This window comes from Pelodiscus sinensis, chromosome 8, assembly GCF_049634645.1.
Source record: "Pelodiscus sinensis isolate JC-2024 chromosome 8, ASM4963464v1, whole genome shotgun sequence".
NCBI lineage: Eukaryota > Metazoa > Chordata > Testudines > Trionychidae > Pelodiscus > Pelodiscus sinensis.
In genome coordinates, this window is record NC_134718.1 from 1,469,744 (window position 1) to 1,490,427 (window position 20,684).

Below are 20,684 nucleotides of genomic sequence, written 5' to 3' on the forward strand. Positions count from 1 at the left end.
GGGCCCGGCACTCGGCAGAGGGGGGCCGGGCGTGAGCGGCGCCGTGTGGCTCTGGGGCTGCGGGGCGAGGGCCCGGCGCTCGGCAGAGGGGGGCCGGGTGTGAGCGGCGCCGTCTGGCTCGGGGGCTGCGGGGCGAGGGCCCGGCGCTCGGCAGAGGGGGGCCGGGCGTGAGCGGCGCCGTGTGGCTCGGGGGCTGCGGGGCGAGGGCCCGGCGCTCGGCAGAGGGGGGCCGGGTGTGAGCGGCGCCGTGTGGCTCGGGGGCTGCGGGGCGAGGGCCCGGCGCTCGGCAGAGGGGGGCCGGGTGTGAGCGGCGCCGTCTGGCTCGGGGGGTGCGGGGCGAGGGCCCGGCGCTCGGCAGAGGGGGGCCGGGTGTGAGCAGCGCCGTCTGGCTCGGGGGCTGCAGGGCGAGGGCCCGGCGCTCGGCAGAGGGGGGCCGGGCGTGAGCGGCGCCGTCTGGCTCGGGGGCTGCGGGGCGAGGGCCCGGCGCTCGGCAGAGGGGGGCCGGGCGTGAGCAGCGCCGTCTGGCTCGGGGGCTGCGGGGCGAGGGCCCGGCGCTCGGCAGAGGGGGGCCGGGTGTGAGCAGGGCCGTCTGGCTCGGGGGCTGCGGGGCGAGGGCCCGGCACTCGGCAGAGGGGGGCCGGGCGTGAGCGGCGCCGTGTGGCTCTGGGGCTGCGGGGCGAGGGCCCGGCGCTCGGCAGAGGGGGGCCGGGTGTGAGCGGCGCCGTCTGGCTCGGGGGCTGCGGGGCGAGGGCCCGGCGCTCGGCAGAGGGGGGCCGGGCGTGAGCGGCGCCGTGTGGCTCGGGGGCTGCGGGGCGAGGGCCCGGCGCTCGGCAGAGGGGGGCCGGGTGTGAGCGGCGCCGTCTGGCTCGGGGGGTGCGGGGCGAGGGCCCGGCGCTCGGCAGAGGGGGGCCGGGTGTGAGCAGCGCCGTCTGGCTCGGGGGCTGCGGGGCGAGGGCCCGGCACTCGGCAGAGGGGGGCCGGGTGTGAGCAGCGCCGTCTGGCTCGGGGGCTGCGGGGTGAGGGCCCGGCGCTCGGCAGAGGGGGGCCGGGCGTGAGCAGGGCCGTCTGGCTCGGGGGCTGCGGGGCGAGGGCCCGGCGCTCGGCAGAGGGGGGCCGGGTGTGAGCAGCGCCGTCTGGCTCGGGGGCTGCGGGGCGAGGGCCCGGCACTCGGCAGAGGGGGGCCGGGTGTGAGCGGCGCCGTCTGGCTCGGGGGCTGCGGGGCGAGGGCCCGGCGCTCGGCAGAGGGGGGCCGGGTGTGAGCAGCGCCGTCTGGCTCGGGGGCTGCGGGGCGAGGGCCCGGCACTCGGCAGAGGGGGGCCGGGTGTGCCTGGCCGGTGTCTGGCTGCCAGCTGCCTCTCTGTGGCCTCTCTCCAGGGCTGGGCCAGCTCTGCTCAAACCCTGGAAGGCCAGGGAGGAGACGCAGGCGGGTGGGGAGGGACCAGGGACCCGGCTGGCAGGCCCGCGTGGGGGTCGGGCTTTGGCTGAAGCGGGTGCTGTGAGGGTCCCTCTGCCCGGCCCGCTGTGGTCGGACTCTCAGGGTGTCCCAGATGCCCTAGGGCCCCGGCAGGTGGCCGCTCGCGCCTATCAGCCCAGCTGCCCCGGCGCCCCCCGGAGGCCTCGGTTCTGGCCCCCCAGTCTGGTCCGTTTCTTTGGGCTCCGTTCTCCCTTGCTGCCGGCCGGGACCCCGGTGCGGGCTGGGCGAGGCGAGGTCTGTCTGCGCTTCCCCGCCCGTGCCCGCAGCTGGGCTCGCTTTGGGCCTCGAGGGCTCCCTCACCCCCGCGCCGCTCCCGGGGGCGTTCGCAGCCTGTGGGCAGCTCCCGGGGCAGGATGCTGCTGTGGGTGGGGGGCTCCTGTCCGCAGGCTGAGCCCGTTCAGGTCGGCCTGGCTGCTCCGGAGGGAGGGGGCGAGAGAGCCGAACCCGCTGGGCCTGCCCCCCTCACCGCAGCGGGGCTGGGGGCCGCGCTGTGCTCCCCTGGGTGCAGCCTGCTCTCCGGACGGTGCCTGGGGCCTGCCTCCCGGGGGGAGGGCTGTGAGGCTGGAGGAGGTGGCTCCCTGGCTCGGCGGGAGGGCAGAGATGGGGCTGTGAGAGCTGCACCCCTGGGCCGGCTCTGGGGGCAGGTGTTGGGCTGAGTGGGTGCCAGGTCGGGCTGGCGACGGAGCTGGTTTGTGGGGCTGCCGGCCTGCCCGGAGGGGCGGGGGCGCCGGTATCAGGATGGGAGTAGCCCAGCCCAGCCCCCGTGGCTGGAGGGGGCAGGGGGAACTGGGCCCTGGGGCCGACTCGGAGGGGGTGTCAAGTGTTTGCTGACTGCTCCCTGGAACCCCCCCCAGCTCCTGAACCCCACGACAAGCCCCCCAGCTCCCTGCCCGCCCCAGCACCACCCTGGCCCTGCTAGGAGAGGAGCCAGCGGGCCCCGGTGCCCCCATGCCACACGGGTGCAGGGCCCTTCTGAGACAGCTCCCCGGTCCCTGCCAGGGCCCGCGCCAGGGCCCTGCAGCACATCCAGGCAGCCCCAGGGCAGGCAGCGCTGGATCAGATACCCCTCCCCTCCCCTCCCCTCCCCTCCCCTCCCGGCTGGGCTGTCCCCCTGCCGCCAGACAGGGCCCTGCAGGGGCAGGCGAGGCCGGCTGGGCATGGCTGACATTCCTGCCGGGCCCCTCCCAGCCGCCAGCCCTGGGCCCGGCCTGGCCCCTGGGCCATTGCTAGGTGCCCCGGCCCTGCGCTGCCCGGACGCACCTTGGTCCATGAGCTCCCGGGGCCTGAGCCCAGCCGAGGAGACCCCTGCCCCAGGGCGGGATCCTTCCCCTTTGGGTCCCTTGGTGCCAGTGTGGGGAGGGGCTGAGCGCCAGGCTCTGGGGGCCCAGCTGTGAAACGTGCCGCCCTCCTCGTGCGCTTGCACCGCCCCCGCCACGAGTGCTGGGGTGTGCGGCTCCCACTAACCCGCTTCCCTCCGCCTCCCTGCAGGCTGTTCCTCGAAGTCCTTCAAGCTGTACTCGCCAAAGGAGCCCCCCAACGGCAACGCCTTCCCCCCTTTCCACCCGGGCACCATGCTGGATCGGGATGTGGGGTGAGTGCGGGCTGTGCCGCGGGGCCGGGGCGGGCCGGCTTCCACACACGGGCTGGGGTGCCCCGGGAGGGCTGGCGAGGCCCAAGAGAGACGGTGACACTGACTGCCCTGACCGGCCCTGCCCCCCGCCCCGACGTGGATTTCTTCCCATGGCACCCGATCATCAGCAAAACCTCTTGGGGCCCCAGCCAGCTCTCTGCACCGAGCTGGGCACCCGGGTCCCCCGGCCTGCACGGGGAGCCTCTCGCCCGTCCCGTGGCGCCCCAGGGACCTGCCAGCCAGGGCTGGGGCCTCGGGCGGCTTTCGCCTGCGGGGTCGGGGCCGAGGCCGAAACACGGGGCCCTGCCCTAACCGCCTGGCGGCCCCTCTCTCCACAGACCTACCCCCATGTACCCGCCGACGTACCTGGAGCCCGGGATAGGGTAAGAGACGGGGCTGCGGGCTGGGCGGGGGATCGCGGGGGGCCCCCCCTCTTCTCGGGGTGAATGGCAGAGGAGCAGGATCCCAGGGCCATGACACAGCCCCCCGGGGGCAGGCCTGGGGGAGCACTGGGCGCTGCCCCACGAGCTTGAGGGACAGACGCGGCACCCCCTGGGCGTGGGGCTGGAGCCGGGATTAGAATTCGGGGCTCAGGAGGTGGAGGTGGCGGACATGGGGCCCCCCGGGAGTGGGGGGGTGGGGGCGGGCTGGGTGCGACCGGGCCCTGCTGAGGGCCGTGTGGTGCTTGCTTGGCAGGAGGCACACGCCGTACGGGAACCAGACCGACTACAGGATATTCGAGCTGAACAAGCGGCTGCAGAACTGGACAGAGGTCTGGGGGTGCTAGTGTGGGACCCTGGGGCGGGGGGGGGAGGGGGACAAGACCCTGGGGTTCATGGTAGTGTCCTTCCCTCCCCGGCCCCTTTGCGCGGGGCTGGCCTGGCTGGAGCATCGCAGCTGGGCTCCAGGCCACCCAGCCCGTGTCTGAGCCCTGCGAGTGGCTGGACGCCCGCGGGGCAGGACCCTGGGGCAAAGGGCACCCAAGCTCCCTGCCTTGGCCAGCCTGGGGACCCCGCCCTGTGCTCACCAGCAGAGCCTGGCGCTGGCTGCCTGGCTCCTTCCCAGGTCCCCAGGCTGGGCGGGTCCTCTCCCCTCCCCGTGACGCCGCCCGTCCCCCCCCAGGAGTGTGACAATCTCTGGTGGGACGCCTTCACCACGGAGTTCTTCGAGGACGACGCCATGCTGACCATCACCTTCTGCCTGGAGGACGGACCAAAGAGATACAGTGAGTGGCCCCGGGCCGCCGGCCCTCTGGCGCCGAGGCTGAGACCACGGTGACGGGCACCCAGGGCAGCAGCCTCACGCTGCAGCCCCAGAGCCGTCTCGTCCCGCAAGCTCCCTGCACCTCTGCCCCCGCTGCTGTGTGAGCCGGGTCCCTCGGAGCCTGGCCCAAGCACGGGAGGACGGGGGGCGGCAGGGGATAGCTGGGGGGTAGCCAGGGGCTGGAGGCGGCAGGGGGCAGCCAGGGGTGGTGGGGGATAGCAGGGGTGGCGGAGGGTAGCTGAGGGCAGTCAGGAGTGCAGGGGGATAGCCGGGGGCTGGCGGGGGGTAGTTGGGGGTGCAGGGGGATCGCTGGGGGTAGCAGCGGGTAGCCAGGGGTAGTGGGGGATAGCTGAGGGTGGTAGGAGGTAGCTGAGGGCAGCCGGGGCTGCAGAGGGATAGTGGGGGGCAGCTGGGGCTAGCTGGGGCGGCCTGGCCAGAACTGCAGCCCTGAGGCGACCGAGCCGGGGCTCCCAGGAAGCCGGGCGCTGATGGTCTTCCTCCCTCTCTCCCTGCCCGCTGCAGCCATCGGCCGGACGCTGATCCCCCGTTACTTCCGCAGCATCTTCGAGGGGGGCGCGGCGGAGCTGTACTACGTGCTCAAGCACCCCAAGGAGTCGTTCCACAACAACTTCGTCTCGCTGGACTGCGACCAGTGCACCATGGTGACCCAGCACGGCAAGCCCATGTTCACGCAGGTAGGCCAGGCCGTGGGGCCGGAGACCCTGGGCGTGTCCTTGAGGCCCGGGCCACGCTAATCCTGCGGCCGCTCCCTGGCCTCGACTGCCTGGCGCTGGGCTGGGCGTGTTTGGGTGCCGGGGCGGGCGCTGGAGCAAGGGGACCAGCCGTGCAGCCCTGGGCCGCCCTCGTAGGGCCTGTCCGGGCACCCTGGGCGAGGAGGCGGGGGGCAAAGCCGGGCTCGAGGGGCCTATGCTGGGCGGTTTCTCCTGGGGGGAGGGGGCGCGGGGGCTGGGCTGGGCCTGGGGGCGCTGGGTTTGACGTGCCCCCCCCCCCCCCAGGTGTGCGTGGAGGGGCGGCTCTACCTGGAGTTCATGTTCGACGACATGATGAGGATAAAGACGTGGCATTTCAGCATCCGGCAGCATCGCGAGCTCATCCCCCGCAGCATCCTGGCCATGCACGTGAGTCCCTGCGCCAGCGGAGTCAGTGTGGCTCAGCCCCCGGACCCCGGCAGGACTGCAGCGTGGCCCAGGCCAGCAGCCCCTCACGCTGCGCGTGCCGCCCTCCCCTCGTGCAAACACGGACACGCCCCCGACCCTCGGGCCATGCGTGCCGCCCTCCCCTCGTGCAAACACGGACACGTCCCCGACCCTCGGGCCATGCGTGCCGCCCTCCCCTCGTGCAAACACGGACAGGTCCCCGACCCTCGGGCCATGCGTGCCGCCCTCCCCTCGTGCAAACACGGACACGTCCCCGACCCTCGGGCCATGTGTGCCGCCCTCCCCTCGTGCAAACACGGACACGTCCCCGACCCTCGGGCCATGTGTGCCGCCCTCCCCTCGTGCAAACACGGACACGCCCCTGATCCTCAGGCCATGCGTGCCGCCCTCCCCTCGTGCAAACACGGACACGCCCCTGACCCTCAGGCCATGCGTGCCGCCCTCCCCTCGTGCAAACACGGACACGCCCCTGACCCTCGGGCCATGCGTGCCGCCCTCCCCTCGTGCAAACACGGACACGCCCCTGACCCTCAGGCCATGTGTGCCGCCCTCCCCTCGTGCAAACACGGACACGCCCCCAACCCTCAGGCCATGCGTGCCGCCCTCCCCTCGTGCAAACACGGACACGCCCCTGACCCTCGGGCCATGCGTGCCGCCCTCCCCTCGTGCAAACACGGACACGCCCCTGACCCTCAGGCCATGTGTGCCGCCCTCCCCTCGTGCAAACACGGACACGTCCCCAACCCTCAGGCCATGTGTGCCGCCCTCCCCTCGTGCAAACACGGACACGTCCCCAACCCTCAGGCCACGTGTGCCGCCCTCCCCTCGTGCAAACACGGACACGTCCCCGACCCTCGGGCCATGTGTGCCGGTCTCCCCTCGTGCAAACACGGACATGTCCCCAACCCTCAGGCCACGTGTGCCGCCCTCCCCTTGTGCAAACACGGACACGTCCCCGACCCTCGGGCCATGTGTGCTGGTCTCCCCTCGTGCAAACACGGACATGTCCCCAACCCTCAGGCCATGTGTGCCTCCCAACCCTCGTGCAAACACGGACACGTCCCCGACCCTCGGGCCATGTGTGCCGGTCTCCCCTCGTGCAAACACGGACACATCCCCAACCCTCAGGCCATGTGTGCCTCCCAACCCTCATGCAAGCATGGACACGTCCCCGACCCTCGGGCCATGTGTGCCTCCCAACCCTCGTGCAAACACGGAGACGTCCTCGGGCCATGTGTGCCGGTCTCCCCTCGTGCAAACACGGACACGTCCCCGACCCTCGGGCCATGTGTGCCGGTCTCCCCTCGTGCAAACACGGAGACGTCCCCGACCCTCGGGCCATGTGTGCCGGTCTCCCCTCGTGCAAACACGGACACGTCCCCGACCCTCAGGCCATGTGTGCCTCCCAACCCTCGTGCAAGCATGGACACGTCCCCGACCCTCGGGCCATTGTGCCGCTCTCCCCTCGTGCAAACACGGATATACCCCGCCCCTCGGGCCATCTGTGCTGCTCTCCCCTTGTGCGAACGTGGACACCCCCCCGACCCTTGGGCCATGTGTACTGCTCTCCCCTCATGGACACACAGACTTGCATGCTTGCTCTCCCCTTGTGCAGACAGATACACACACACACCCTTGGGCCATCTCTGCCGCTCTCCCCTCGTGCAAACACAGGCACGCACATTGGGGCCGTGGCGCGGGTGCCGCTCTCCCCTCGTGCAAACACAGACACGCACGCTGGGGCCGTGGCGCGGGGGCTGCTCTCCCCTTGTGCAAACACAGACACGCATGCTGGGGCCATGGCACGGGTGCCACTCTCCCCTCGTGCAAACACAGACACGCACGCTGGGGCCGTGGCACGGGTGCTGCTCTCCCCTCGTGCAAACACAGACACGCACGCTGGGGTCGTGGCGCGGGGGCTGCTCTCCCCTCGTGCAAACACAGACACGCACGCTGGGGCCGTGGCGCGGGTGCCGCTCTCCCCTCGTGCAAACGCAGACACGCATGCTGAAGCCGTGGCGCGGGGGCCGCTCTCCCCTCGTGCAAACACAGACACGCACTCTGGGGCCGTGGTGCGGGGGCCGCTCTCCCCTCGTGCAAACACAGACACGCACGCTGGGGCCGTGGCGCGGGGGCTGTGACGCTGCTTGCTCAGCTGTGTCTTCCCCATGTGACTGTGGGGGGGCTGCAGAGCCGCGGGGGCAGGGTGGGGAGCTGCCTGGGTGCCGTCCCTGCTGAGCGTCCCTGTCCCCTCGCTCCTAGGCTCAGGACCCCCAGATGCTGGACCAGTTATCCAAGAACATCACGCGCTGCGGGCTGTCCAACTCCACCCTCAACTACCTCCGGGTACGTGGTGCGGCTCGGGATCGGCCCGGGGCCCTGCCTGGAGAGCCCCTGCGAACGGGACAGAGAGACGCACGGCGAGGGCGTTTTTGCAAATCTGGCCATGCATATTCCTGAGTTATGTGCACTGTGGGTAGGACACTGCCAGGGCCACACCGTGGCCTGGCCCTGCCCCAGAGGCTGGGCTCGTGGCCCTGGCCCGCCCAGGGTGTGGCGGGTGGGATGCGCAGGGCGGGGGCTGGGGCCGCCGAGGCTCACTGGCCGGGGGCAGGGCGTTTGGCCGGCTCACTCCCGAAAGGAAGGAGCAGACGAGGGGACGTGGCCGCGGTTTCCGAGTATCTCAGAGGGTGTCCCAGGGAGGAGGGAGAAAGCTGGTTCCCTTGGGCCTCTGGGGACAGGACAAGCAGCAAGGGGCTCAAACTGCAGCCGGGGAGGTTGAGGTTGGACATTAGGAAAAGCCTCCTGCCTGTTGGGGGGGTTCCACGCTGGGATAAATTGCCTGGGGGGGTGGAATCCCCGTCCCTGGAGATACGGAGGAGCAGGCTGGACAGACCTCGGTCAGGGATGGGCTAGGCTAGTGGTTCCCAAACTTTTTGGCATCACACCGCCCCCAATAATAGCAAAACTTGATTGGGGGGGGCTGGGTCGCCTCGCACCCCCCCTGCAATTTCTGCCTTCCCCCCAGTTTGGGAGCCCCGGGTCTAGCCGGTGCTGGGTGCTGCCGTGGGGGCGGGGGCCTGGCCTCGAGGGCCTGGCGAGGTCCCTGCCAGTTCTAGGGCTCTAGGATTCTGGGTCCCTCTCCCCCCAGCTCTGCGTGATCCTCGAGCCGATGCAGGAGCTGATGTCGCGGCACAAGACCTACAGCCTCAGCCCCCGCGACTGCCTCAAGACCTGCCTCTTCCAGAAGTGGCAGCGCATGGTGGCACCGCCGGGTGAGAGCCCGCGGAGGGGAGGGGCGGGGCGGTTGGGGGGGTCTGCTCCCTCTGTGCCCATCCAGGGTGGGGCTCTCGGTGCCCGGCCCCCCAGCTGCATGCGGTCCGAGGGTTCTTGGCAGGGGTCCCCCCTCGATCCGAGCCAGCCGGGTCTTCTCGCCCTGGGCAGCGGGGGCGGATTGGGGGAGCAGGCGCGGGGGGGGCTGGGCAGGGCTCCTCCCCGGCCCAGCCTGGTTAACGCCCCTCTCCCCCCAGCCGAGCCGGCGCGGCAGCAGCCCAGCAAGCGCCGGAAAAGGAAGATGTCGGGGGGCAGCACCATGAGCTCCGGCGGCGGCAACACCAACAACAGCAACAGCAAGAAGAAGAGTCCGGCCAGCACCTTCGCCCTGTCCAGTCAGGTACCTGTAAGCATCCCGTTTCCATTTCTCTGCCTCCCCGGGCCCTGCCCCGCAGCAGCTGCCCCCCGGGCCCCGGGCCCCAGGCTCCCCGGGGGGCTGATTGCAGGGGCCAGAGCCGAGGGCTCCCGTCCTGCCGGCGCGCAGCAGTCCCGGTCTGGGGGTCTCGCCCGCGGGCGGAGCAGGGACCCGGCGGGGGGCCCATGGAAGCAGGTTGGCGTTGAGCTGCCTGGGCTGGGGCCGGGGGCCGGGGGCCGGGGCCGCCTCTGCCTCGATTATGTTTCGGGACCGTCTCCCCTTTCAGGATGTGATGGTGGTGGGCGAGCCCACGCTGATGGGGGGGGAGTTCGGGGACGAAGACGAGCGGCTCATCACCCGGCTGGAGAACACGCAGTTCGACGCCGCCAACGGCATTGACGACGAGGACAGCTTCAACAACTCGCCCGCCCTGGGCGCCAACAGCCCCTGGAACAGCAAGCCGCCCTCCAGCCAGGAGAGCAAGTCGGAGAACCCCACGTCGCAGGCCTCGCAGTAACGGCCCCGGCCCGGCCCGGCCCCGGACGTTTGCAAAGGAAAGGGACTGGAGAGCAGCCAGGGCTTGGGGTGCCAGGGCGCGGAGCCCCCAGCCCTGCCAGCCGCCCTGCCCCCGCATTGTCCCTGCTCTCTGCGCTCCTGCCTTCCCAGGGGAACCCCCCCACAGCCTGAACCCCTCTCCCGCCGTCCCAGGCCCGCCCTTGTGAAGTGGGAGAGCCCGGCCCCGGGGCGGGGGTTCTGCGCCCATCGCTCCTGCCTGTTACCGCCCGGCACCCTCCCTGGATGGGGAGCCCTCCCCGTATCCCTGCGCTGGGGTACTGAGGCAGACGCCTGCCTCGCTCCCGCCCCGCAGCCCACAACCCCTGCCTCTCCCGTCCCCTCCGAGCTGGCCCGTTGCCGCAGCCCGCGGGGGGGCGGGTTGTTCCGACCCGGTACAGAGGAGCCTTTTGGGAGGCTTGGCCCGTGGCGCCCCCTTCTGGCCACTTGGGAAGTGGCAGCCGGGGGGGTCCCCCTTCTGGCCTGGCCGGGTGAGGTTTGCCTGGGCAGCGTGGCCGGCCGAGGCGCAGAGCTGTGTACGTACCAACCTGCGATGGGGACAGGAGTCCGGCGGGGCAGTGGGGGGCAGCTCCTCTTAGATCTGGGGGGGATGGGACGAGGGGCCGGAGGGCAAGCGCCCCAGGCCCTCCCAGCTTGCTCGCTGTCCCCCCCGCTCTGTGCGGGTGGGCCCCGGCACGGCCCCGCCTCCTCTGTTTTTTAAAATAATATTATTAAAATTGTAAGTTTAAAACAATGCCCCCCCCTACTCCTTCACCCTGCCCCCCCCCCCTGATTTTTGTACAGGCTTCTAGATCTCTGGGGAGTCGTGTTTTCTACACCGTTCAGAGAGCTGCAGGCCAGGAGAGGCGTTGCAGACTCCCCCTCTAGCCCCCCGGGGCGAGGGCAGCCCCCCGTGTAAATCCCGCGTGCTGTTGTCCCCGCGCCCGCCCTCGGGTTTGTGTACCTCGTGCTTGTACATTTCAGCGCTGTAGTCGGTGTATGACCTGTTCTTTCCGTGCGGTATCACGAGAGCAGCTGCCTCCTTCCGTGTTAGGGGAAACAAGGCAAATAATAATGATTTTTAAAAGGAAAGTTCTTCCAGGCTTCTTCCGAGCCGGCAGGCGGGGTGGGGGGCCGGCGCCGGTTACCCCCGTGGGTGTTCGTGGGGGTGGGGGGTACAGTACGGTCTCCTGGGGTCACAGACTCACAGGTCGCGCCCTTGCGCCTCCAGCCTGCCTTCCGCAGCCCCCCCCCCCCCGGTCCTGCACCCCCATAGCAGCCACAGCAGACTCCGCCAGCCAGTAGAACGGGGGGTTATTGCTCCTCCGGGACACAGCCCAGCACAGACGTGACGTGGGTACTGGAGTCAGGGCCAGGGTGCCTCAGACCCTGCGGTTAGGGGTCCATCGCCCCCCATAGGCCCTCAGCTTAGGCTGTTCCCTTCATGTTTCCCAGCCAGCAACTGCCCCTTCCCCTGAAACCTCCCTCCCTTCGTCCCCTGCCTGCCCCCAGCCGGTCGGACAGGTTGGGTCTTTACGTGGCCTTAGGCAGCCGTCCTGCTGGGCAGAGCTACAGGAACCGGCCAGCAGGGGTCACCCCAGCCCACACGAAGCCACTGGTGGATGCCAGGGGGTGTGGCCTGCCCACCACACCACACTGAGGAGGTCCTGCCTCTTGCTATTGGGGTGGGACTTGAGGGTGAGGAAATGGAGCCCAGCTCATCTGAGTCTCCCCTGCAGCCAGGGGGGCTCTGCCTGCCCCCCTGCCTGTCCCGCAGCCCCCTCCTTCCAGCCTGGGCGCCGGGCCGGGGCAGGGTGGCTCTCTGGCCAGTTGTGCACTGGGTGCTGGGGTGGGACGGGGCAGGGTGGCTCTCTGGCCAGTTGTGCGCTGGGCGCTGGGGTGGGACAGGGCAGGGTGGCTCTGGCCAGTTGTGCACTGGGTGCTGGGGTGGGACAGGGCAGGGTGGCTCTCTGGCCAGTTGTGTGCTGGGTGCTGGGGTGGGACAGGGCAGGGTGGCTCTGGCCAGTTGTGCGCTGGGTGCTGGGGTGGGACGGGGCAGGGTGGCTCTCTGGCCAGTTGTGTGCTGGGGTGGGACAGGGCAGGGTGGCTCTGGCCAGTTGTGCGCTGGGTGCTGGGGTGGGACGGGGCAGGGTGGCTGTCTGGCCAGTTGTGCGCTGGGTGCTGGGGTGGGACGGGGCAGGGTGGCTCTCTGGCCAGTTGTGCACTGGGTGCTGGGGTGGGACGGGGCAGGGTGGCTGTCTGGCCAGTTGTGCGCTGGGTGCTGGGGTGGGACGGGGCAGGGTGGCTCTGGCCAGTTGTGCACTGGGTGCTGGGGTGGGACGGGGCAGGGTGGCTGTCTGGCCAGTTGTGCGCTGGGTGCTGGGGTGGGACGGGGCAGGGTGGCTCTGGCCAGTTGTGCGCTGGGTGCTGGGGTGGGACGGGACAGGGTGGCTCTGGCCAGTTGTGCGCTGGGTGCTGGGGTGGGACGGGGCAGGGTGGCTCTGGCCAGTTGTGTGCTGGGTGCTGGGGTGGGACGGGGCAGGGTGGCTCTGGCCAGTTGTGCGCTGGGTGCTGGGGTGGGACAGGGCAGGGTGGCTCTGGCCAGTTGTGTGCTGGGTGCTGGGGTGGGACGGGGCAGGGTGGCTCTGGCCAGTTGTGCGCTGGGTGCTGGGGTGGGGTGGGGCAGGGTGGCTCTCTGGCCAGTTGTGTGCTGGGTGCTGGGGTGGGGTGGGGCAGGGTGGCTCTGGCCAGTTGTGCGCTGGGTGCTGGGGTGGGACGGGGCAGGGTGGCTCTCTGGCCAGTTGTGCGCTGGGTGCTGGGGTGGGACGGGGCAGGGTGGCTCTCTGGCCAGTTGTGCGCTGGGTGCTGGGGTGGGACAGGGCAGGGTGGCTCTCTGGCCAGTTGTGCGCTGGGTGCTGGGGTGGGACGGGACAGGGTGGCTCTGGCCAGTTGTGTGCTGGGTGCTGGGGTGGGACAGGGCAGGGTGGCTCTCTGGCCAGTTGGGTGCTGGGTGCTGGGGTGGGACGGGGCAGGGTGGCTCTCTGGCCAGTTGTGTGCTGGGTGCTGGGGTGGGACGGGGCAGGGTGGCTCTCTGGCCAGTTGTGTGCTGGGTGCTGGGGTGGGACAGGGCAGGGTGGCTCTCTGGCCAGTTGTGTGCTGGGTGCTGGGGTGGGACGGGGCAGGGTGGCTCTCTGGCCAGTTGTGCGCTGGGTGCTGGGGTGGGACGGGACAGGGTGGCTCTGGCCAGTTGTGCGCTGGGTGCTGGGGTGGGACGGGGCAGGGTGGCTCTCTGGCCAGTTGTGCGCTGGGTGCTGGGGTGGGACGGGGCAGGGTGGCTCTCTGGCCAGTTGTGCGCTGGGTGCTGGGGTGGGACGGGGCAGGGTGGCTCTCTGGCCAGTTGTGCGCTGGGTGCTGGGGTGGGACGGGGCAGGGTGGCTCTCTGGCCAGTTGTGCGCTGGGTGCTGGGGTGGGACGGGGCAGGGTGGCTCTCTGGCCAGTTGTGTGCTGGGTGCTGGGGTGGGACAGGGCAGGGTGGCTCTCTGGCCAGTTGTGCGCTGGGTGCTGGGGTGGGACAGGGCAGGGTGGCTCTCTGGCCAGTTGTGCGCTGGGTGCTGGGGTGGGACAGGGCAGGGTGGCTCTCTGGCCAGTTGTGCGCTGGGTGCTGGGGTGGGACAGGGCAGGGTGGCTCTCTGGCCAGTTGTGCGCTGGGTGCTGGGGTGGGACGGGGCAGGGTGGCTCTGGCCAGTTGTGCGCTGGGTGCTGGGGTGGGACAGGGCAGGGTGGCTCTCTGGCCAGTTGTGCGCTGGGTGCTGGGGTGGGACGGGGCAGGGTGGCTCTGGCCAGTTGTGTGCTGGGTGCTGGGGTGGGGTGGGGCAGGGTGGCTCTGGCCAGTTGTGTGCTGGGTGCTGGGGTGGGACGGGGCAGGGTGGCTCTCTGGCCAGTTGTGTGCTGGGTGCTGGGGTGGGACAGGGCAGGGTGGCTCTCTGGCCAGTTGTGCGCTGGGTGCTGGGGTGGGACAGGGCAGGGTGGCTCTGGCCAGTTGTGTGCTGGGTGCTGGGGTGGGACAGGGCAGGGTGGCTCTGGCCAGTTGTGTGCTGGGTGCTGGGGTGGGACGGGGCAGGGTGGCTCTGGCCAGTTGTGTGCTGGGTGCTGGGGTGGGACGGGGCAGGGTGGCTCTGGCCAGTTGTGCGCTGGGTGCTGGGGTGGGACAGGGCAGGGTGGCTCTCTGGCCAGTTGTGCGCTGGGTGCTGGGGTGGGACGGGGCAGGGTGGCTCTCTGGCCAGTTGTGCGCTGGGTGCTGGGGTGGGACGGGACAGGGTGGCTCTGGCCAGTTGTGCGCTGGGTGCTGGGGTGGGACGGGGCAGGGTGGCTCTCTGGCCAGTTGTGCGCTGGGTGCTGGGGTGGGACGGGGCAGGGTGGCTCTCTGGCCAGTTGTGTGCTGGGTGCTGGGGTGGGACGGGGCAGGGTGGCTCTGGCCAGTTGTGTGCTGGGTGCTGGGGTGGGACGGGGCAGGGTGGCTCTCTGGCCAGTTGTGCGCTGGGTGCTGGGGTGGGACGGGGCAGGGTGGCTCTCTGGCCAGTTGTGCGCTGGGTGCTGGGGTGGGGTGGGGCAGGGTGGCTCTGGCCAGTTGTGTGCTGGGTGCTGGGGTGGGACGGGGCAGGGTGGCTCTGGCCAGTTGTGTGCTGGGTGCTGGGGTGGGACGGGGCAGGGTGGCTCTCTGGCCAGTTGTGTGCTGGGTGCTGGGGTGGGGTGGGGCAGGGTGGCTCTCTGGCCAGTTGTTCGCTGGGTGCTGGGGTGGGACGGGGCAGGGTGGCTCTCTGGCCAGTTGTGCACTGGGTGCTGGGGTGGGACAGGGCAGGGTGGCTCTGGCCAGTTGTGCGCTGGGTGCTGGGGTGGGACGGGGCAGGGTGGCTCTGGCCAGTTGTGCGCTGGGTGCTGGGGTGGGACGGGGCAGGGTGGCTCTCTGGCCAGTTGTGTGCTGGGTGCTGGGGTGGGACGGGGCAGGGTGGCTCTGGCCAGTTGTGCGCTGGGTGCTGGGGTGGGACGGGGCAGGGTGGCTCTCTGGCCAGTTGTGCGCTGGGTGCTGGGGTGGGACGGGGCAGGGTGGCTCTCTGGCCAGTTGTGCACTGGGTGCTGGGGTGGGACAGGGCAGGGTGGCTCTGGCCAGTTGTGCGCTGGGTGCTGGGGTGGGACGGGGCAGGGTGGCTCTGGCCAGTTGTGCGCTGGGTGCTGGGGTGGGACGGGGCAGGGTGGCTCTGGCCAGTTGTGCGCTGGGTGCTGGGGTGGGACGGGGCAGGGTGGCTCTCTGGCCAGTTGTGCGCTGGGTGCTGGGGTGGGACGGGGCAGGGTGGCTCTCTGGCCAGTTGTGTGCTGGGTGCTGGGGTGGGACAGGGCAGGGTGGCTCTCTGGCCAGTTGTGCGCTGGGTGCTGGGGTGGGACAGGGCAGGGTGGCTCTCTGGCCAGTTGTGCGCTGGGTGCTGGGGTGGGACGGGGCAGGGTGGCTCTGGCCAGTTGTGTGCTGGGTGCTGGGGTGGGACAGGGCAGGGTGGCTCTCTGGCCAGTTGTGTGCTGGGTGCTGGGGTGGGACGGGGCAGGGTGGCTCTGGCCAGTTGTGTGCTGGGTGCTGGGGTGGGACGGGGCAGGGTGGCTCTGGCCAGTTGTGCGCTGGGTGCTGGGGTGGGACAGGGCAGGGTGGCTCTGGCCAGTTGTGTGCTGGGTGCTGGGGTGGGACGGGACAGGGTGGCTCTGGCCAGTTGTGCGCTGGGTGCTGGGGTGGGACAGGGCAGGGTGGCTCTCTGGCCAGTTGTGCGCTGGGTGCTGGGGTGGGACGGGGCAGGGTGGCTCTCTGGCCAGTTGTGTGCTGGGCGCCGGGGTGGGACAGGGCAGGGTGGCTCTGGCCAGTTGTGTGCTGGGTGCTGGGGTGGGACAGGGCAGGGTGGCTCTGGCCAGTTGTGTGCTGGGTGCTGGGGTGGGACAGGGCAGGGTGGCTCTGGCCAGTTGTGCGCTGGGTGCTGGGGTGGGACAGGGCAGGGTGGCTCTGGCCAGTTGTGCGCTGGGTGCTGGGGTGGGACAGGGCAGGGTGGCTCTCTGGCCAGTTGTGCGCTGGGTGCTGGGGTGGGACAGGGCAGGGTGGCTCTGGCCAGTTGTGCGCTGGGGTGGGACAGGGCAGGGCAGGGTGGCTCTGGCCAGTTGTGCGCTGGGGTGGCTGGGGCAGGGCCGGTGGCTCTGGCCAGTTGCGCGCCGGGGTGGCTGGGGCAGGGCCGGTGGCTCTGGCCAGTTGCGCGCTGGGGTGGCTGGGGCAGGGCCGGTGGCTCTGGCCAGTTGTGCGCCGGGGTGGCTGGGGCAGGGCCGGTGGCTCTGGCCAGTTGCGCGCCGGGGTGGCTGGGGCAGGGCCGGTGGCTCTGGCCAGTTGCGCGCCGGGGTGGCTGGGGCAGGGCCGGTGGCTCTGGCCAGTTGCGCGCCGGGGTGGCTGGGGCAGGGCCGGTGGCTCTGGCCAGTTGCGCGCCGGGGTGGCTGGGGCAGGGCCGGTGGCTCTGGCCAGTTGCGCGCCGGGGTGGCTGGGGCAGGGCCGGTGGCTCTGGCCAGTTGTGCGCCGGGGTGGCTGGGGCAGGGCCGGTGGCTCTGGCCAGTTGCGCGCCGGGGTGGCTGGGGCAGGGCCGGTGGCTCTGGCCAGTTGTGCGCCGGGGTGGCTGGGGCAGGGCCGGTGGCTCTGGCCAGTTGCGCGCCGGGGTGGCTGGGGCAGGGCCGGTGGCTCTGGCCAGTTGTGCGCCGGGGTGGCTGGGGCAGGGCCGGTGGCTCTGGCCAGTTGTGCGCCGGGGTGGCTGGGGCAGGGCCGGTGGCTCTGGCCAGTTGTGCGCCGGGGTGGCTGGGGCAGGGCCGGTGGCTCTGGCCAGTTGTGCGCCGGGGTGGCTGGGGCAGGGCCGGTGGCTCTGGCCAGTTGCGCGCCGGGGTGGCTGGGGCAGGGCCGGTGGCTCTGGCCAGTTGTGCGCCGGGGTGGCTGGGGCAGGGCCGGTGGCTCTGGCCAGTTGCGCGCCGGGGTGGCTGGGGCAGGGCCGGTGGCTCTGGCCAGTTGTGCGCCGGGGTGGCTGGGGCAGGGCCGGTGGCTCTGCTGGGCAGCGAGCAGGAAATGGGCAGCAGCTGGTGGTGGACGTTCTCTGCACGGTGCAGGGGCCGCCGTGGGCGCCAGCGGGGCAGAAGCAGCCCAGGGCTCCTGTGTCCTGCCCGCCCGGCCCAGCTCCATGCCAGGAGAGGGTGAGTGTTTGGCTCCCAATGGCCACCGGGGGGCGCCTCTGCACCGGCCCGGTCCCTCTCAGGCCACCCCAAAGGGTGGAGCCGGGGGGAGGGGGAGGTCCCTGTGGGTCACGGCTGCCCCCTCAGGCTGGGGGCTCGGCAGGGGATCCATCTGGCCCCTTCCCTCCCCCGGCCTCACTCCCATCTGAGGGCCCAGCATCGCTCTGACTGGGGCAGCCCAGCCCCACTGCGGGGCACCTGGCTCGGTCTCCCAGCAGCCTCAGAGTCACTCTGCCCCACTGCTGTGCCCCGCCCTGGCTGTGCTCTGGGCCAGGCTGGCTCCCCTGCCCTTGGCCTGGGAGGGAGGGCCAGGCGCTCTTGGGGGCTCCCCCCATGTCCTGGCTAAGATGGAGCCCAGACTGAATTGGGTGGGTGGCCGGGGGGGCTGTCCCCTCCCCGTTGCTGTGTCTTGCCATGACATGGGACACGTGTGCCCCGCTCTGGCCCCGGGCCCTGTAATGGCCCCCCCCTCACCCTGGGGCGCTCTAAGGCTGCTTTCTGCCCCCCCACATTGGTGCCATGGGGTGCGCCCTGATACCCAGTGGTAGACGGCCCCCTCCCTGCTGACGAGCCAGGTGCCCCCCCATTTGCCAGTGACGCCAAGGGCCTGGCCCTGCCGGTGCCCTGTGGGCTGGGACCGAGATGCCCCGCGGGCGCTGTCCTGGGACCAGCCTGTTGCAATGGGCCCATGGCCCGTGCCTGGCGCCTGTTGCCGCGGTATCAGCCCTGCGCTTACTGGTGAGCTGAGCCTGCCTTGCCCACGGCCGCCTGGGCCTTGGGCCTCCCCCCGGACCGTGGGGTGGGGGCTTCTTTCAGGCCTCTTCCCTCCAGGGGTGGCGCTGAGCCAGCTATGGGGGCACTGGCAGCAGGGGGAGCCTAGCCCGGCGGGCAGGGGGGCTGTCAGGCTGCACCCCCATCTCCCCGCCAGGGCAGGAAGGAGTTAAGCGGCTGCAGCTGGCAGCTTCCCAGCCAGCTCCCCTGGGCTGTGCCCATCCTGGGGGTGGAGACAAGCTGCCAGCAGGAGCAAAGGAACAGTTGGGGGGGGACCAGGCCGGGTCTGGGCACCGCTGAGGGCATCCGCTCAGGGCAAATTGCTTGAACTTGGGGCTCCTTATGACCCCAGACTGGAGACCTTCCCAAACAGGCTGCAAACCAGCCCCACAGAGCTCCAGCTGCCTGCCTGGCCAGCCATATGCCTGATGGGCAAAACCCCTCGGACACCCCAGCTCTCCCTGTGCCACAGTCAGCCCCAGGCCTAACACACAGGTGAGGGGCTATAGAACCCGATCTCACCTCCCCCCAACGGGTCCTCCCAGTCCAAGAAACCAGCCACAGATCCCTGCCAATTTACACTCTGGATCTTACCCACAAATCACGCTGGGCCGACCCTCTAGAATCTACAGTGTGAAGGTTTATGACAAAAAGGAAAGGTGGCGGGCGAGGTGGTTGTGGAGAATACGTTCCGTGCACCAGTCCCCCAGTTCTCGGTGCAGGCTGCAGCAGGGATGTTACAACCTGCCAGCTTAGGAGTCTGGTTACATCCTACGCCAGGACGGGTCCCCGGTTCTTCCCGCTCGCTGCCCCTCGCAAGGCTGCATCTGGGATCAGGAGCTGAACTGAAGACAAGATGGAGTCGGCCACGTGGCATTTTAAATCCACCCCTAGTACCTTCCGAGCGGGGGCTGGTCACGTGGCCCAGTGACCGATCCCTGGGTCCCAAGTCAGCAGCCATGGGACCGGCGGGTTTGCAGGTCTCAGACACATTGCTCAGGTGTACTGGCCTCTCGGGCGCCTGTCCCTGGAGCCGAGCTAGTTAGCAGTCACTGACTGACCATTCCTGGCCCGTTGCGCTGTTCTTGAACAGACAGACACATGTGGACAGACAGACAGACACCCACATAGACAGGCATGCGCACGCACACACACGCTGTGACGACGCAGTCGAGGGCCTCCCGTTCCTGCAGCCCCGTGGCAGCCAGAACCGACTCCGCCAGGCGTAGAACCGAGAGGGGTTCACTGCTCCTTCAGGGCACAGCCCCGCACAGACGGGATGTGGCTACAGGGGCCCGGGCCAGGATGCCTCAGACCCAGGGTTAGGGGCTCATCGTCCCTAGGCCCCTGCTTAGCCTCTGCTCTCCATGCCTCCCCGACAGCCACTGCCCCCCTCCCAGGCCCTGCCCCCCAGCCAGGTGCGAGTCTCCCCCTCCCCCTTTGTCTCTCCCTGGGAGGCTGGGTTAATCCACATGTGGGTGAGTCGGTGAGAATCTCCCATCCCAGCGCAGGGACCCCCGGGTCACAGAGCAGACGCCCCCCCCCCCCCGCGCCACACGCGCGCACACTCAGACATGACAGCAGACACAACATCCTTTGCGGTTGCCCCGTGTCAGTGACCCAGCGCAAGGGGTCCCGTCCCTGGAGCTCCCGGCTGTCGTCACGGCGCAGCGTGCGGCTCGCTCACGCCTGCAGTCGGCACCCTTCGAAAACGGGCCCCCGGCACTTTGCAGGCCAGGTTTCTGTGCGCCCGGGTAGCTAGTGGGAGGGACGAGGGGCGCTGGGGGGTTGATCTCCGAGGCGCGCCTGCCGCCGGGGGCCATTCGGACTAGCGCGTAACACCGCGACCTCCACAAGACCCTCCGGCTGGCCTCGGTGGCGCTTCCCCTGGACCTCGAATAGAGCCTCCCGCCTCACCTGCTGCCCGGCTCGACAGGCGCATGGCAGCTATTTGCACGGCGCAGCAGCTGGCTAAAGCCACGGTCTCCTCCGGATAGGTCCCCGGGTGCAGAGGCTCCATACAGCCCCGGGGAGCTGCCTGTCTTGTAGCCGTGTTCACAGCTGGCTGTGGCGTTTGACTCCCACTGATTCACCCCACATTGGCCCACCCACGTAGGCCCAGCCGAGCGGATAAGGCTGTTCCTAGAGAGAGACAAAGGAAGGGAGGTGGGGACGGCGGGGGGTAGGGCCTGGGCGCTGGGGCAGCCTTGGCTGGGGGACGCAAGAGGAGAGCAGACTAAGTCCAGGACGGGGGGGTGTCAGGGGCCGGGAACCCCTGCCCCCGAGAGGACTAAGGCTCTGCCCTGGCTCCTGTGGCAGCATCGCCCCTAAGCCAGGCCGGTCTCTGCGAACCAATAACCCTTCTGCTCCACTGGCGGCCGAGGGTCACGTCTGGCTGCAGACGGGGGTGCAGGGCGGGCCCCCCGCCGCGCCGTCACAGGAGCCCCGAGCTGTGTTTCCCCAGAGGCACGTGGAGGAAGGGCCGGTCGGCCACGAGGGGACTTCCTGTCCCGCCCGGACTTCGGGAATGAAAGCGACGAGGAAGTGGGGAGAGGCTAATCCCGGCCGGAACTCGGCACATTCCACCGGAGGCTGCGCACAGCACACGCCCTCCCGACGTGGACGGCCGCACACACGTTGCCATGCAGGTGACCATGTTTCCGAGGCGCGTTCCTGTAAACGGCTGTTTGGCAAGAGCTGGATTTGCCACCCGTTGGCCGACTATTTACAAGCATCCGGTGTGATTCCTAAACGCAAAACCACAGGATAAAATGGGGGGGGCCAGCGCGAACGGCTCCCGTGGGAGGGGTGCTGTCGTCCGTCCGTACCGGGATAGCG

General features: G+C 70.6%; 2 protein-coding genes across 5 annotated transcripts in view; both read left to right on the forward strand.

The window, feature by feature from the left end:
- The window catches only part of LDB1 (LIM domain binding 1), a 36,542-nt gene extending 25,665 nt beyond the window's left edge, over positions 1 to 10,877 (forward strand). For 3 of the 4 annotated variants that reach the window (XM_075934491.1, XM_075934492.1, XM_075934493.1), the window contains exons 2-11: positions 2,963 to 3,065; positions 3,443 to 3,487; positions 3,801 to 3,876; positions 4,227 to 4,329; positions 4,890 to 5,062; positions 5,384 to 5,506; positions 7,808 to 7,891; positions 8,697 to 8,820; positions 9,076 to 9,224; positions 9,520 to 10,877. In XM_075934491.1, coding sequence (XP_075790606.1) covers positions 2,963 to 3,065; positions 3,443 to 3,487; positions 3,801 to 3,876; positions 4,227 to 4,329; positions 4,890 to 5,062; positions 5,384 to 5,506; positions 7,808 to 7,891; positions 8,697 to 8,820; positions 9,076 to 9,224; positions 9,520 to 9,750 — 1,211 coding nt within the window. In that variant the 3' untranslated portion in view covers positions 9,751 to 10,877. Of the gene's footprint in view, positions 1 to 2,962; positions 3,066 to 3,442; positions 3,488 to 3,800; positions 3,877 to 4,226; positions 4,330 to 4,889; positions 5,063 to 5,383; positions 5,507 to 7,807; positions 7,892 to 8,696; positions 8,821 to 9,075; positions 9,225 to 9,519 lie in introns of those variants that run through there. The other variant, XM_075934490.1, reaches the window with a different exon arrangement.
- A 9,157-nt stretch (positions 10,878 to 20,034) lies between these two features.
- Positions 20,035 to 20,684, forward strand: part of LOC102444131 (prominin-1-A-like) — a 42,325-nt gene continuing 41,675 nt past the window's right edge. The window contains exon 1 of the mRNA XM_075934495.1: positions 20,035 to 20,494. The gene's annotated coding sequence lies outside the window, so the exon portion shown is untranslated. The remainder of the gene's footprint in view (positions 20,495 to 20,684) is intronic.